This window comes from Plectropomus leopardus, chromosome 7 (assembly GCF_026936395.1).
Source record: "Plectropomus leopardus strain MGB_pleo_1.0 chromosome 7, ASM2693639v1, whole genome shotgun sequence".
NCBI lineage: Eukaryota > Metazoa > Chordata > Actinopteri > Perciformes > Serranidae > Plectropomus > Plectropomus leopardus.
Genome location: NC_142182.1, coordinates 260001 through 277500, shown reverse-complemented (window position 1 = coordinate 277500; position 17500 = coordinate 260001). Strand labels below are relative to the sequence as shown.

The 17500-nt window shown below is 37.3% G+C and overlaps 2 protein-coding genes across 2 annotated transcripts in view; one reads left to right on the top strand and one right to left on the bottom strand.

Annotated features, from left to right (window-relative positions):
- tph2 (tryptophan hydroxylase 2 (tryptophan 5-monooxygenase)) overlaps positions 1–3739 on the top strand; it is a 12689-nt gene extending 8950 nt beyond the window's left edge. The window contains exons 9-11 of the mRNA XM_088079477.1: positions 540–635; positions 1268–1401; positions 2502–3739. Of these exons, the coding sequence (XP_087935603.1) occupies positions 540–635; positions 1268–1401; positions 2502–2676 (405 nt within the window). The 3' untranslated portion in view covers positions 2677–3739. The remainder of the gene's footprint in view (positions 1–539; positions 636–1267; positions 1402–2501) is intronic.
- Positions 3740–3826: 87 nt separating this feature from the next.
- LOC148189060 (leucine-rich repeat-containing G protein-coupled receptor 5-like) overlaps positions 3827–17500 on the bottom strand; it is a 14248-nt gene continuing 574 nt past the window's right edge. The window contains exons 2-11 of the mRNA XM_088079424.1: positions 15202–15273; positions 13235–13306; positions 11211–11426; positions 10320–10391; positions 7972–8040; positions 7780–7851; positions 7602–7664; positions 7212–7277; positions 6454–6509; positions 3827–5164 (exon numbers count right to left, since the gene is read on the bottom strand). Of these exons, the coding sequence (XP_087935550.1) occupies positions 5007–5164; positions 6454–6509; positions 7212–7277; positions 7602–7664; positions 7780–7851; positions 7972–8040; positions 10320–10391; positions 11211–11426; positions 13235–13306; positions 15202–15273 (916 nt within the window). The 3' untranslated portion in view covers positions 3827–5006. The remainder of the gene's footprint in view (positions 5165–6453; positions 6510–7211; positions 7278–7601; positions 7665–7779; positions 7852–7971; positions 8041–10319; positions 10392–11210; positions 11427–13234; positions 13307–15201; positions 15274–17500) is intronic.

Sequence of the window (17500 nt, the reverse complement as noted above, 5' to 3'; positions counted from 1 at the left end):
ACTTCACTCTACTGCACTCTGCTGACCTTTACAGTACTTTACTTCACTCTACTGTACTCTGCTGACCTTTACAGTACTTTAATTCATTCTACTGCACTCTGCTGTCCTTTACAGTACTTTACTTCATTCTACTGCACTCTGCTGTCCTTTACAGTACTTTACTTCATTCTACTGCACTCTGCTAACCTTTACAGTACTTTACTTCATTCTACTGCACTCTGCTGTCCTTTACAGTACTTTACTTCACTCTGCTGCACTCTGCTGACCTTTACAGTACTTTACTTCATTCTACTGCACTCTGCTGTCCTTTACAGTACTTTACTTCACTCTGCTGCACTCTGCTGTCCTTTACAGTACTTTACTTCACTCTGCTGCACTCTGCTGTCCTTTACAGTACTTTATGTCACTCTACTGTACTCTGCTGACCTTTACAGTACTTTATGTCACTCTACTGTACTCTGCTGTACTAAAAAAAGTGTGTTTTGTGTTGTATGTTTTGTGCTGTGTGTTGTGCGGTGTTCTGTGTGTGTTTTGAACAGTGTTATTTCTTCACGATCGAGTTTGGACTCTGCAAACAGGACGGTCAGCTGAGAGCTTACGGAGCCGGTTTACTGTCGTCTATCGGAGAGCTGAGGGTAACACACACACACACACACACACACACACACACACACACACACACACACACAGTTATTTTATGATAAATTGATGAATTGTTTTGTTTTCAGTGTCATGAAATAGTTAAAAATGCAGAAATATTTCCCAGAAACCAAAATGTTGTTTATAAACAGATGTGAATAGTGTGTATATGTCTGTGTATGTGTCTGTGTGTGTGTGTGTGTGTTTCTGTGTCTATATGTGTCAATGTGTGTGTGTCTGTGTGTATATGTGTGTCTGTGTGTGTGTCTATGTGTATATACTCTTATGTGTGTGTTTGGGTGTGTCTATATATGTGTATATATGTGTGCGTGTGTTTATGTGTATATACTGTATGTGTGTGTGTGTGTATATACGCGTGTATGTTTATATTGCGATGTGTTGACCTGTTGAACCTTCAGATTAAAAAAATCAAAGAAAATAGTTGAGTTTAAAATAAAAAGAGAAAAACAGAAAATGTTTCACAGAAAAAAACTGATGTTGAAGTTTGATGATGAAGAAAGTTCAGGCAGTTTCAAATATGAGAAACAAATCCAGCTTTAATTTTTCAATAAAATAGATCCACAGAGATGATGATGTCACCTCTGCTGTTTGTTTGTTTGTTTCCCAGCATGCCCTGTCAGATCAGGCGTGTGTGCGTATGTTTGACCCGAGGACGACCTGTAACCAGGAGTGTCTCATCACGACCTTCCAGGAGGTCTACTTTGTGTCGGAGAGCTTCGAGGAAGCCAAAGAGAAGATGAGGTGAGAAACATTTGGAGTCGACATCGGCTGCACGCAGAGGGTCAGAGGTCAAAGGTGGAGCTGAAAAAAAGCCTCGCTGCTGTCTCGCGGTGGTTCTGCTCGTTCCACGTGACGTGTTCAAGAACTGACGGAAATTTCAAAATCCAACCATAACTTCTGTTTGTACAGTTTCTGCCTTAGATACATGTCATTTTGGTGATTTTTTTTTTACTCATGTTCTCCTTCTGAGGTTTAAGTCAAGTCAATTTTATTTATAAAGCCCATTACCACAAAACACAGTATGCCTCAGAGGGCTTTACAGCAGGCACCATCCCTCTGCCCTTCGACCCTCACATCACCCGAGGAAAAACTCAGAGACAGACAGGACCACAGCAACGGCAAAACCAAGACCACGATCTGGGCGAGCCGGGGGTACAGTATCAGTGCAGCCACAGCACGAGCACAACCAAAGGCAGGATCACAGCACCAGCACAGCTATCACCATGATCAGGCGCAGCCAAGACTGCGGCCAGGATCGGGGAAAACTAGGAAACAAGGATGCAGGAACGCTCTGTAGAGGCAACAGAGTTAGCGTAATGCAGTAAACAGACATGAGCGTTTGCAGATGGAGGGAACAAGAGAAGGAAAAAGGAGTCAGCATATCAAAGGAAGTCCCCCAGCAGGTTAAACCTATGTCAGCCTAACTATGGGCTGGTCCAGGAAACCTGAGCCAGCCCTAATTATAAACTTTATCAAAGAGGAAGGTCTTAAGTCTACCCTCAAAAGTGGGGACGGTGTCTGCCTCCCTGACCGAAACTGGAAGATGTTTCCATAGGAGAGGAGCGTGGTAGCTGAAGGCTCTGGTTCCTAACCTACTTTTGGAGACTTTGGGAACCACAAGTAACCCTGCATTTTCAGAGCGCAGTGATCTTGAGGGTTGATAGGGAACTATGAGCTGTGACAGATAGGATGGAGCCTGAACATTTAGAGCTTTGTAAGTAAGGAGGAGGATTTTAAATCCAACCCTGGACTTTACAGGGAGCCAGTGCAACTTGACCAGATGTCGTGTCACATGGTGTGTCACATGACCTGCTGACGGTGTGTCCTCTGTCTCCTCACAGGGAGTTTGCGAAGACGATCAAGCGTCCGTTCTCGGTGTACTACAACCCGTACACTCAGAGCATCGACCTGCTCAAAGACACCCGCGGCATCGAGAACGTGGTGCAGGACCTGCGCAGCGACCTCAACACTGTCTGCGACGCCCTCGGCAAGATGAACACCTACATGGGCATCTGACGCCCAAGTCACGCCAAAGTCCATCCGAGTCACGTCCGAGTCACCGCTGAGCTCTGATTGGTCCAAAACATCACATCACACCTGTGTTCATCTCTCTGAGCTCTGATCCGTCCAAACCTGCAGTGAAAAACTATCTGTGACAGAAACATGTAAATAACATGAAGAGATTAAATTATGGAGGACAGAAGCTGCCAAAACCAGAAATATTCCAATAAATACATGAATGTTTCATTTAAATATACATAAAGTAACATTAGAACTGAATGTAGGCGTTCATGAGTTGATCAAATGTGACATAATAATATTTCAGTGTTGCGTAATAATAATGATAATAGTACATGTTATTTATAGAGTGATTTTCATGACACTTTAGACACTTTACACGAGTTTTAATGATCATAAAAATATAGAACACACATTATTCTTACATTTAAAGCAGTTTGCTTCTTTTTATTATATTATATTGTATTATATTATATTATATTATATTATATTATGTTATATTATATTATATTATATTATATTATTATACTTAGCTTTGTATTAATTCCTCTATTTTTTTACTTTCCTATTTAGTTTTCCCTTTTTATTTATTTGTTGATTTTTTTTTAAATGTATTTATTTTTGCAATTTTTTGTACTTCTTTAAAATTTATTCTGAAATGCATTCACTCATTTTTTAATTTATTTATCTATTTATTTATTTTAAATGTATGTTTTTATGCATTTTTTTTTTTTTTAATGAATTTTTAACTATTTTTTTTTAATGTATTCCTGTAATATTTTGGCAGCTTTTGTTCTCCATCTGTGGTCAGTCAGCTGTTATAATCTGTGGTGAGCGCTGTCTTAATGCGTCCTAGATGTTCTTACTCTTATTATTGGTAGAAACGGTTATTTTGGGCTCTAGTGTCGTGAGCAGCTGATTTATTACAGCTTATAATAATAAATGTTATACCTTATTTTGGAGGGGCCAAACAGGAAGGAGAAATGTGGCGTGTTGTTCGTGTTGCTTCAGTTTTGTGCTGTCAGTTTGTTTTTCAGAATAAAGCGACGTGTGTGTGTCATTTGTTGTGATGACAGACCCCCCCCCCTCACGCCTTTCACACGTTTTTAACCCTTTGACCTCTGAGCACACGTGTGGGATGTCATTCAAAAACACGAGAAAAAATCGAGGAACCCAGTAAGAAAATGTAGAAATAAGTAGATTTAGAAAAATGTTTTTAAGAAAGGAGGGAAAATGTCCCAAGAAAAAAAAGTTATGACAATGTTTCTAGAGAAAACAAAAGCAAAAATATCTAGGGAAAAATGTTCAGAAGAAAAACAACAAAGGGCAAATTTCGTTAGAAAAATATTTCGAGAATTTTTTTTTTTAAGATATTTTTTCGGGCTTTTTATGGCCTTTATTCTATAGAGAAGCTGGAGAGATGACAGGAAATGGGGATGAGAAAGTGGGAATGACGTGCAGCAAAGGGACGCCAGTTGGACTCGAACCCGGGGCCACTGCAGTGAGGACACGTAGCCTCTGTACGTGGGACACGTAGCCCAAAACAGTTACATTTTTAAGCACTTCTTACAAGTCTTGTTTCCATTTCAGGTAAGTTTCAGGTAATCTTCAGGTAAGTTTCAGGTAATCTTCAGGTAAGTTTCAGGTAATCTTCAGGTAAGTTTCAGGTACTTATTGCTCACGTCGTTCATTTGTCATCGCCTTCCTCCCGTTTTTTGGAAAGAAATGGATCTGATTTTCTCAGGTTTCAAAGGGTTAAAGTTTCTGAGAGTTTCTGACCTCAAGCCTCAAAAGTCAGTTTATGATGTTAAATGTAATCGAATACTGAGAGTAAAAGTAACTGCTGTTCATGAAAAAACAAGCCGTCACAATTTGGAGAAAGATGAAGTTCATTTCTAACTGTCCCTCTGTCCATCCCTCCGTCCCTCTGTCCATCCCTCTGTCTGTCTAATCCTCCGTTCCTCTGTCCCTCTGTTGGTCCGTCCCTCTGTCTGTCCATCCCTCCATCCCTCTGTCGGTCCGTCCCTCTGTCGGTCCCTCTGTCCCTCTGTCTGTCCATCCCTTCGTCCCTCTGTAGGTCCGTCCCTCTGTCAGTCCCTCTGTCAGTCCCTCTGTCCATCCCTCCGTCCCTCTGTCCGTCCCTCATGAAATGTGATGGAGTAAAAGTGATTTTATTTTTGAAATGTAGTTGCGTAAAGTTTTAGATTTTACTGATTAAATGTAATGGAGTAAAAGTAATCATTAACTGAAATATAAAAAAACCCCAAAACTTAATGACATCACAGCATCCTGGAGTCACATGACGTCAGCAGACTTCTGGCTGCAGGTCACTTCCTGTTGGTTTTTTTCTGGGCGTCCCAGCGAGGCTGCAGACAGACAGACTCCCGGTCCAGGACCAGGACCAGAAGGAGGGGCAGCAGGTTGAGGAGGACGTAGATGATGAAGATGAGTTGAGACACGGAGTCCAGACACCATGTGGACGGACCTGCAGGGGGACACGTGTCTTTGAGTCTGTGACCTCCATCCACAAAACAATCAAGAGTATTGACAATTTCAAAATAAAATTCACTGTTTGGACCAGACAAATATTTTATTGGTTCAGTTTTAGTACATTTTATTTTATTTTATTTTATTTTATTTTTTAATCAGCAGCTCATCACATTTACTTCATTCATAAAACATCAAACAAATTGAACTCAGACGATCCAGATCAGCATTTTCGATAAAGTTTTATTGTCAGTCTCAGAGGTGAGCGTTAACACTGTAAATAAAGTTTTATTGTCAGTCTCAGAGGTGAGCGTTAACACTGTAAATAAAGTTTTATTGTCAGTCTCAGAGGTGAGCGTTAACACTGTAAATAAAGTTTTATTGTCAGTCTCAGAGGTGAGCGTTAACACTGTAAATAAAGTTTTATTGTCAGTCTCAGAGGTGAGCGTTAACACTGTAAATAAAGTTTTATTGTCAGTCTCAGAGGTGAGCGTTAACACTGTAAATAAAGTTTTATTGTCAGTCTCAGAGGTGAGCGTTAACACTGTAAATAAAGTTTTATTGTGAGTCTCAGAGGTGAGCGTTAACACTGTAAATAAAGTTTTTTTGTCTGAGACCAGGTGAGCGTCTGTGAACGTTATCACAGAGCCGTTTACTGGTTCCCCGTCTCTCCCAGTCTCTCCCAGTCTGTCCCAGTCTTGCCACCTGCTCAGGTGTACTGGTTTAAAGGGGGTGTGGCCTCTGGGAACAAAGAGGAGCCAAACAGGAAACATGATGAAGACTCGTTTGTCTCTCTTCAATGTGATTCCTGACCAACTGGGAACAGCACAGGAACCAGTTTAACCAGTGAGACCACTGAGACCAGAGAGACCAGTTTAACCTGACAAACCAGTGGGACCAGAGAGACCACTGAGACCAGACAGACCACTAAGACCAGAGAGACCACTGAGACCAGTTTAACCTGACAGACCAGTGAGACCAGAGAGACCACTAAGACCAGAGAGACCACTGAGACCAGAAAGACCAGAGAAACCAGTGAGAGAAACCAGTGTGTTTGTGGGACCATGAAGACAGAGTGAGACACCAAGTTATGTCCACAATCGGTGAGTTTTTAAATTTTTTTTACTGCATGTTGAAGGACATGGGACATGTGTGGACATGTATGTCCTGAGGTCAGTTTATTAGTGTTAGTTGTGTTGACTCAGTGTCTCTCTGTCCATGCTCAGCATCTGTCTGTCCTCAGTGTCTAAAACTTGTTGCCATGGAAACAGACTGCGTCTAACTCACCTCTGCTGCCGTCATCACGGTGACGGAACACGCAGGTGATCAGCTGATCAGACGACCTGCAAACAAAACAACCAATTAGACGAGACAGGAAGTGACCTCAGAGTGAGGCAAGCGTAACGTTCCTTTAATGTCGAGACTGACACTAAAAATCGTCCCGTTCAGGTCAACTTGGACCTAAGTTGACTTGGACCCGGGTCAACGAGTCCCTTCACCAGCAGAGGCAGAGCAGGGCCGTTCCTACGAGTCAGGGACTCAGGGGGCCTCATCCCGGAGCTCCGTACGAAAAAAAAATCACCAAATTTTCAGAAGAAAGCGTGACGTCCAAAGCAAGCAGGTTTGACATTTTCTTTCTTTCTTTCTTTCTTTCTTTCTTTCTTTCTTTCTTTCTTTCTTTTGTTCTCTTTTAATTTCTTGCAATTTTTTTAATTTTTGGGGGGGTCATTTTAATTTTTCTTATTTAATTCTTATTTAATTTTTCTTTTGTTTGTTTTTAAAATTTAAAATTTTGATTTTTAAAGAACACTTTCCTTCCAAACCTGCGGATCGCCACGCAGAAAGTGTAACAACAGAAATGATTGCTGGTTTTTCAGATTTGTGATGGTCTCTGACCGACAGTCCCTAACGGTCCCTGACTGACGGTCCCTGACAGTCCCTGACTGACGGTCCCTAACGGTCCCTGTGTGAAGCAAATGTCCCGTTTGAACTCTGTGAGATTTGAGCTCTGATTTTGGGGCTGTTGGTAATTTATTGACACTCACGGACTTTCCGGTGCGTTGGCCCCGCTGAATTCTGGGAACTCTGTGACTCTGTGTCCTCTCAGAGGCCTGAAACGGAAAAACACACAAACAACAACAACTGCCTTATTTACAGTCATGTTGTTTCCTGACAATAGCTCTTCCTGTTTACAAACATTCACACAGCGTCAAAAAATAAATAACAACAACAACAAAAACAAAAGCTGTTTAGCTGAGACAACTACGCGTATATCACAACTGTGTATGATTACAGGTTTAGAGTGTGTAATGAGGACTGTATGAACACAGGTTTAGAGTGTGTAATGAGGACTGTATGAACACAGGTTTAGAGTGTGTAATGAGGACTGTATGAACACAGGTTTAGAGTGTGTAATGAGGTCCGTGTTTACGTACAGAGTTACGGGGTCTGGCAGAGATGAGTGTCCCACAGTGTGCAGAGGATTGTTCTGAATATTTCTGTCAAGAAAACAAAGTTTACATGTTCACCTTTTAATGGCTTTTTCGAGGACCCTTGACTGTTTTTATTTAAACAGGTTTAAATTATTTGAAACGGTAAGTTGAAGGTCCTCACATGGTCTCAATGTACGGGTTTCCAGAGAAGACGTTTTCTGGGACAACTGAGATCTTGTTGTTCCGCAGATTCCTGCAGGGAATCAACCAATAATAATATGCAAAATCAGACATTAAACATATTAAATTTAAAACTCTGTGTGTGTGTGTGTGTGTGTGTGTGTGTGTGTGTGTGTGTGTGTGTTGTCCTCACAGGTGTCTCAGGTTGATCAGCTGTTTGATGGCTGCAGGAAATCTGTTGACCCTGTTGAAGCTCAGATCTCTGCAGACACACAAATGTTACATCATTCAATGATCAATGTCATCAATCACAGACAGTCCTCTCAAATAATTGCTTTATTATTCATGTAGCTACAGTCTGTTATTAAGTGGCAGGTCTTTAAATTTTTACATCATATTTACTTATAAAATAGTTTTTCAATCATTTTATTTTCAATCATTAAAATTTTCAATCACATAAAGTTTATTATTCAGTAATTGTGATTAAAATAAAAACATATCTAATTGTCCAAATTAAATGGAAACATTTGAAACGGACATATTTTGTAAACTGTTGTGAGTTTGTTTGGTAAAAATTCAGTGTGTATTTTTTGATAATGAAAATTTTTATGTAAACCTCAGAGTCTTTGATGAAATAAAATTGTGTGTGTGTGTGTGTGTGTGTGTGTGTGTGTGTGTGTCTATGGACGTGTCTATGTAAGTCTGCAGAGAAACAAAGAGACCGCAGGCGGATCTATCTCATACAGCTCTACGTAGTTATAGAGCAATCTAGATAAATGTTTAAATGTCAGCCAGATGCATTTCTGCTGTAAACCGACACGCTGTCAACACACACACACACACACACACACACACACACACACACACACACACACACACACACACAGACTCCAGAGCAGTTCATCTCATTTGGCACTTTTCAAAGTAAAAGCCGTTTTAAAGACGGTGTACATAGAGCCAGTAGAAGCTGCTGTGCTGCTTTTTACCATTTCATTTTAAAGAGGACATTTTGTTTTGTTTTTTCTTTTTTTTTGGTGATTTTTAAGAAAATATTTTAATTTTTTTTTTTGTGGGAGCTGGTTTTCAAAGTTAACATTTTGGTGATTTGCTTTAAATTGGAGATTCTTAGAAAACATTTTAGTGTTTTTTTTTTAAAAAAACAACAACTTTTTAAACAGTAAATATTACAAGTGAACGTTTATATCTTTATGTACCCCTGACAGGGTGTCTGAGCAGGCGATGGAGACGCAGAAGATGGAGGTAATTGTACCCACACGCACACACTCTGATGTCGTTTGAACTGCACTGGTGGCTCAATTAAAGGATTAACCCGCAGAGTTTTCATGTGCACCTGCTGAGCAGCTCTGACTCCCCCATATAAAACATCCACGTCCTTGAAGTGACGGTTGTGTATTTTCAGGCAGGCGGTGTGACGTACTGCTGAAACTGCTGTATGGTATGGTTTGGAATGGTACGGTATGGTATAGTATGGTATGGTTTGATATGGTATGGTTTGATATGGTTTGGTATGATATGGTTTGGTCTGGTATGGTTTGGTCTGGTTTGGTCTGGTATGGTTTGGAATGGTATGGTATGGTGTGGTTTGGTATGGTATGGTTTGGAATGGTATGGTTGGTCTGGTTTGGTCTGGTATGGTTTGGAATGGTATGGTTGGTCTGGTTTGGTCTGGTATGGTTTGGAATGGTATGGTATGGTATGGTATGGTATGGTTTGGAATGGTATGGTTTGACATGGTTTGGTCTGGTATGGTTTGGAATGGTATGGTTTGATATGGTTTGGTTTGGTATGGTTGGTCTGGTTTGGTCTGGTATGGTTTGGAATGGTATGGTTTGATATGGTTTGGTCTGGTATGGTTGGTCTGGTTTGGTCTGGTATGTTTTGGAATGGTATGGTTTGATATGGTTTGGTCTGGTGTGGTTTGGTCTGGTATGGTTGGTCTGGTTTGGTATGGTATGGTTTGGAATGGTATGGTATGGTATGGTTTGGAATGGTATGGTTTGATATGGTTTGGTCTGGTATGGTTTGGAATGGTATGGTATGGTATGGTATGGTTTGGAATGGTATGGTTTGATATGGTTTGGTCTGGTATGGTTTGGAATGGTATGGTATGGTATGGTTTGGAATGGTATGGTTGGTCTGGTTTGGTATGGTATGGTTTGGAATGGTATGGTATGGTATGGTTTGGAATGGTATGGTTTGATATGGTTTGGTCTGGTATGGTTTGGAATGGTATGGTTTGATATGGTTTGGTCTGGTATAGTTGGTCTGGTTTGGTCTGGTATGGTTTGGAATGGTATGGTTTGATATGGTTTGGTCTGGTATGGTTGGTCTGGTTTGGTCTGGTATGGTTTGGAATGGTATGGTTTGATATGGTTTGGTCTGGTATGGTTGGTCTGGTTTGGTCTGGTATGGTTTGGAATGGTATGGTATGGTATGGTATGGTGTTTCATTTGATGTTGATAGAAACATTTCTTAGATTCATTTTTCGTTATTCTTCAGTTTGACTGGACTTTGACTTACAGCGTCTCTAAGTTGCTCAGTCCATCAAAACTCCTGCGACCCAAAGAGTGGATGCGGTTGTCATGGAGATGCCTTTAGAAAGAAAGAAAGAAAGAAATATTAAACATGAAGCTTTTCTTGCCTCACTTCCTGTTTCTATCCAGTTAAAACACAAAAAGACAAAACATTACAAATATGTAAGTGTCTTTTATTTAACAGTATACTCATACAAAATAATATTTTTCTATTTTCAATCTGAGTTGCTGTAATGATTCTACACTTCATGTCTCAGTTACCAATCAATCAATCAATCAATCAATCAGTGTGATCGGTACTGGGATGTCTTGCTCTATGATCTTTAATTTGATTCTCCTTATGTTTTTATAATAAAAATACCATAATAAAATAATATTAATAATAGTTAGTAATAATATTACGAACTAACTAATAATATTACTTTATATTACTAACACTATCACCAACACTTACACTAATACAAATAAAATTACTAACACTAATATTAATACTAATAATATTACTAACACTGACACGAATACAAATAACATTACTAACTCTAATATTAATACCAATAATATTACTAGCATCAATGTTAATACCAATAATATTACGAACTAACACTAACACTAATTCTAATAATACTAGTAACACTAATATTAATATTAACAATATTACTAACACTGACACTAATACTAACAATAACACTTAAACTAACACTAGTACTAATAATATTACTAACACTAATATTAATACTAGTAATATTACTAACACTGATACTAATACTAATGATATTACTAACACTAATATTTATATAGTGCTAATGATAATGACAGTCACAATAAATAAGTATATGAGCAAACAGTGATGCTGAGTTTGGGCCACAGAGACACTGACAGCAGCAGCAGCTGTGTGAGGGAGCTGAACGCTCCGTCAGGGACGTAGCGGATGTTGTTGAGGGCGAAGGTCAGAGCCTGAAGCTCCATCAGGTCCCTGAGAGCCTGAACAGGGACCTCAGTCAGGATGTTGTCGTCCAGCCTCAGGTGACGCAGAGAGCGCAGGCCTCTGAAGGACGAGGCGGGCAGGCGGCAGATGAAGTTACCGTCCAGACGTCTGTAAAACACCAAAACACAGAGATGAACACACTGTCATGTTGTTTAAAAACAGCAATATCACTCACATCTATTATTATTATTATTATTATTATTATTATTATTATTATTATTATTATATGTTTTTAATAATTTTGAGTTTTTCTGGGTGTTATTCAGTTTGTACTTTTTTAAAAAAAAAGACAAATCTTATTTGTCTGAATTTGGTGTTTTAAATTGTAATACTTTAAGTACGTGTTCACCATCATACTTGTCTAAGTAGCATTTTGAGTGCAGGACTTTAACTTGTGATTAGTGCTATATCGAACACATCGAGGGCCCGAGGCAAGCGTCCTGTGGCCCCCAACCCCAACAAGATATTATTATTGATGATTATTATTAACGTTACAATTAGTATAAGAAAATTGTTGGTTAATCAGAACATTTAAGTCATTTTTAATACATTTTAAATCATTTTTCTGTTGGTTTTTTATTTGTAGTTTATAAATAAGATTTGACTGACTGACTGCTTCAGCTTTTAACACTTTAGGTACATGTTACCTCTTATACTTGATAACGTGTTGAAGTAGCATTATGATTATTTGGATTGTTGTTGACTGTGTGTGACTCACTGTGTAGACGTATTTTCTGCCTGTTTGTGAGAGCTGAATATGAGCTTTTCTCTGGTGGCATCTGAAGTTTCAAAATGTATTTAAAGCGCGACATGTTGGATGTTTAGTTGGATGTTAGATGTTGTTGTCATGTTGGATGTTCAATGTTTTGTATGTGTTGTTGTGGAGATGCACAGTGTAATGGTGTGTAGCAGTTGTGTGTGTGTGTGTGTGTGTGTGTGTGTGTGTGTGTGTGTGAGGGAGGTCCACACATTCTTTGGCTGCATGTTAGTCATTTATGGTGTTGACGGTCTGATAAAGCCTCCTGGCACCACCACAGACAGCCAGCTGGCATCAGGCCCGACCCACCAACACCCCCACCATCACCCACCCACTGCCCCCCCCAGCACCAGCAGCATCAGGCCTGCCCCCCCCCTCCCCTCTGAGGCAGAGGTTGGCACTTGTGAACAGCAGAGAGGTGTTAACTGTCGGATAGTTAAAAACATCTGCAGCTGCAGCCCTCATTAAAAGTCACACTTTATACACTCTATAGATTCTGTATATGTCCCTCCATACTTTAATAAAGAGCCTCAGGGGCCCTCAGGGGCCCAGCAGCACTGTATATACTGTAACATGACTCTCTGGGGGCCATAAGGAGTCCCTTTTTTCAGGGGCCTCCTCACAAGGTTCTGTCCTGTTAACTCTCCACAAAAATGGCCTGCAAACATTTTCTGTCATTTCCAAAACTTGAAAAAAATTCATTCACAATTATAGATGAGTAAAGTTTGATTTTTATTCATTTAATTTACTTTAAAAATAATTAACAGATTAATGCTAAAATGCAAATGTTACCTTGAAACTTCGTACTATTATGAACTCATGACAGGTTTTAGGTTTATAGCATAACCATCATCATCATTTACTTTTGATGTCTGCAAGTTAACCCAGATAGTTTTAATAATTTTGAATATTTTCCATACAGTCGTGTACATAATTTCATAAGTATTTGAACATTACCTGCTTTTTTCCCATTTCTTACCATCATAGTGCAGTGTTACTTTAAGGGAATGTAACCGAAGGTGTTCACCCAAAAATATACAATATATGTATTTTAAATGTCTTTGTATTTATTTTATTATTATTATTGTTATTATTTTTAGGGGGTTTTTTTTAGTTTTTTTTTTACCAGCTGGCATCATACAGTGTGTGTGGGACTCACAGAGATCGCAGATTGTTGAGGTGCAGCAGAGCGTCAGAGGGAACCGTTCTCAGATTATTGTTCTGCAGATTTCTGTGGAACGAGAAACATAAACATGTCCCAGTGAAACCAGCAGAACCGCTTCATAAACAACTGCTGAAATAATGTCAGTGCAAAGAGAATCAAATGATTGCAATCAGTAAAAAACAAAAACAAAAAAATAATCTCTGATTTATTAACAATCTGATCAAATCATGATGCTGTCATGAATCATGTAAGAGATTTAAAATAAACTAACAAACATTTGTTTCTTTTCTAAAACAAGAAAATGTTATAATTTTAATTTTCACAGAGTACCAGATATTTTTCCTGTGACTTATTGTTATTTTAATACATCATGAAACGGAAACATCAAAGACTTCCATTAAACCGACACAGAAACATAAAAAATAAATAATTAAAAAATAAAAAGTTTTTGTCTTTCGAAAACATGAGAAGAATGCAAAGAGCAAATTAACCAGAATAATTAACCCCCAAGGCAATTTTCAGCTCATTTCATTTCATTGTGACCTTTATATACACACACACACACACATATATATATATATATATATATATATGTATATATTGCAGGACATTTCTTGCCAACTTGCTGATTTTGTTTTTTCCCTCATATTTCTGAAATAAATGAAACCAGCTTTCTCAGGTTTCAGAGGGTTAAAAGCTCGTGTGAGAAACATACATGCAGCAACAAAAAAAACTGATGCTGATTCAGTTTTTTCTTTCAGTTGATGACTGAATTATTAATTTACTGAGTTATCACCTAAAAAAAAATTCTCCTTAAATGAGTTTATATTTTTAGAGCATTTTGTGTTTTTCATTGGAGCTTTTAACAAGAGATTTTTCTAAACTTAATAATAATAATAATACATTGGAACTTACACACAAATATTTTTTCTGTTTTTACTGGAAACTTTTCTTCTTCTCACATTTTATATGATCATCAAAGTTCCTTCAGCTTTCACAAAATCAAAGAATCTCATTAAAACCGAGTTATTGGTTCACTGAATCTGAGCTATTTCTCCCCATCCCATAATAATATTGTTAAACATGTAAGGAACATTTCGTGTTAAACTGAGGCTCTTTAACACTGTTCGCTGGTGACTAAACACGATCATTTATTAATGTTTTTACATTTGAATGTTTCGTCTTCACATTTGATTTTGTTCTTCAGTGTATCTCATTAAAACAGAGAAAACGTGTTTAGTGCCGTTAAACCTCCAAAACTTCACAAACCGACTCTGAAAAAAGAATTTAAACATTATAAATATTATGAACTCTTTAATTTTCTGCTCATCAGATCAGAGAGCTGAAGTCGTTTCAGTCACAGCAACATTTTATTCATTTGAGTTTAATTCAGTTTGAACATTTAAAGTTTAACAAGAATGTTTTAACATAAAGCCAAAGAAATGCTTTTAACTCTTTTACACCTGGACTGTGCTGTGTTTAGATGTCTTTTACAAGCATTTAAACCTTTGAAACCTGAAAAAACACCTGAAAAAACAAAATAAAACAGAATGAGCAACTTGGCAGCAAGCAAAGTGCAAAACATTTGCAAAAGGTGACGAGTTAATGATGATTTGAAAATAAGCTTTATTATAAGACATGATCAAAATTTAAAATTGAATTTTTTTTTCATTTTTCTACACTTTTATAAGGTAATTTTCTTGATTATTGTTTTGGATTTTTTACTTCCTTTTGGTCTTATTTTTTAGCTGATTGTCATATACCTTTTTACTAACTTAATCATTTCTGGGCCATTTCTTGTTAAGTTGCTCGTTGCCGTCATCCCGTGTTTTAGTGAGAAATCAAGACAATTTTCTCAGCTTTAAGAGGGTTAACACGGATTTCAAAGGATTCTATGTTTATATAATGTGTGTGTGTGTGTGTGTGTGTGTGTGTGTGTGTGCGTGTGTGTGTGAACATACAGCAGCTTCAGATTGTCAAGTCCTATGAAAACATCTTTAGAGAGCTTCTTCAGTTGATTTCCTGCCAGACAGCTGAACGACAGAAAACACAATTAATGCAGCTTAACACACACACACACACACACACATGCACACAAGCACACGCACACACATTTTACACATCATCTTACCATTCGATGAACAACAGAACAGTTTTTCTGAGGTGTAGTGGGAGCAGCAGCAGCAAACAGACAGACAAACAGCAGGCGTCTCAGTCGGCTCTGACTGATTCGCTTTCAGCTTTGAATGAAAACTCTCGATGAAGAGAATCAATTGAACGAACATTTAGATTTTTGATGATTGACAGTTTTTTTCCTCTGATGGTTTCGGTCTCATTTATTTTCCTGCTGCTTTAACTTTTAATATATTTTACAAACCTGAATATATGTCTGTGCTCTGTCAGATTTATTTTTATTACCTTTTTTATGTCAGTATAAACACAACAGATTTGTGTTTTCTTTTTTGTTTGTTTTCTGAATTTAGACTCAAATGAATAAAAAAAAGGTAAAGAACTGGCCCCTAATATTTAACTTCTAACAATAATTAAATAAATATAAAATATATCTTACCAGTTTAGAGTTACTGTCGTCATGATTGACCTGATGGTCTTTATTTTATCTTTATTTTCACTGAATCAAATATCCCAAAACATTTACTGAATGTCCATAAAAAACGTGCAGATGTAAAGAAACTGCTGCGATCTGAAATTCACTCATTCAGTCACATTTGCTTATTCATGAAGTTTCTCTTGTGTTTCATTTTTCTTTATCAAATCAAAGTAAAAAAAACCCACAAACTGCTCACTTATCGTTCTTTTATTTTATTTATTTTATTTTATTTTTTCCGCACTCCAACTTTAGTGTCTGTCTGTGTGTGTGTGTCTGTGTGTGTGTGTGTGTGTGTGTGTGTGTGTATTATGCATATATATATATGTATGTATATATGTGTGTGTGTATTTTATAAGTAACAGCAGCTTGTATGAAGATAAAAATATTTGCAGTGAAAAATATAAAAAGCAAAATATAAAATCAACACTGAAAGAAATTGAGTTTGGTGTTCATGTAAAGTTTATTTTTGTCTGTTGGATTTTTTTTCCCATTTCTTTTAAATTTATTGTGAAACAATTAGATTTTATATTTCTGTAAAAGATAATTTTTTGTCCGATTTTATTGAAACTGCAACAGAAAACTTGATTCCTTCAGATTTATTAAGAATGAATTAAGTCATTTTCACTATGATAGAATGTGTTATAATGAACATTAATAATGATATTATAAAATGTTAAATTTAATAAATAATATAGATAGAAATCTTCCCTTAAGATAAATACAGTTCATCCTGGACTTTTTGCTTCTTCAGTAAAATAAGTTTAAAAAAAAAAATAAATCTTTTTTAAATCGCATTTATTAAAATCAACAAATCCAGAAAAATTCTAAACTCACTGCTCAGTAAAATTAATCACATTTAATTGTCGTGATTCAAAAGAAGAAGAAAAACCTCTGTTTACTTCTTTTTCATCTTTTTATTTATCTCCTTTTTTATGGACATTTGCCCTGAATGAATGGAGTTTCTTCTCAGTGAAAACGCAGCAGTTTACACCACAGTGACATTTTTAATTGAGGAATGAATGAGAATGAAATTAAAATAAAAGTTGGATTAAAAAACAAAGAAGCAGAAAAAATGAAGTTAAAAACCTTGAGTTTCAAAGTAAAGTGCAAATATTGCAAACAAATAAATGTGCTACAAATCCAGGTAATATCACCAGATAAATCATTTTCACTGAATATATGATTCTGCGCAGGCAGCAGAGACCAACAGACAGACTTTCAGATGGCATTTAGAAAAGAGAAAAGGAAGCGATCCTTCACGCAGACACAAACTGAGAAGTCAGATTAAAAAGGAATGAAAGCGTCTCTCCCCTCCTGCAGGATTTTCTGACTAAATCAACACATTCAGGTCATTCATGTCATCTCATATAAAATCATCCCTCTGAAGTCAGAATCACCGTCCACAAACAACACAAAGCACACATTCTGATTTCCTCCTGAGTATTACCGATCCTGGAGAATTAATAGTACTTATGGGCACTATTCATTATTTGTTTTATATATATATATATATATATATATATATATATATATATAGATCTCCAGCAAATTTTCAAATAAATTCTTTGTCACCCTTTACATTTTATTTCTGAAATCAAACCAATTTTCTCAAGTTTCAAAGGTTGAAATACTTTTGAAAGGCGTCTGAACAT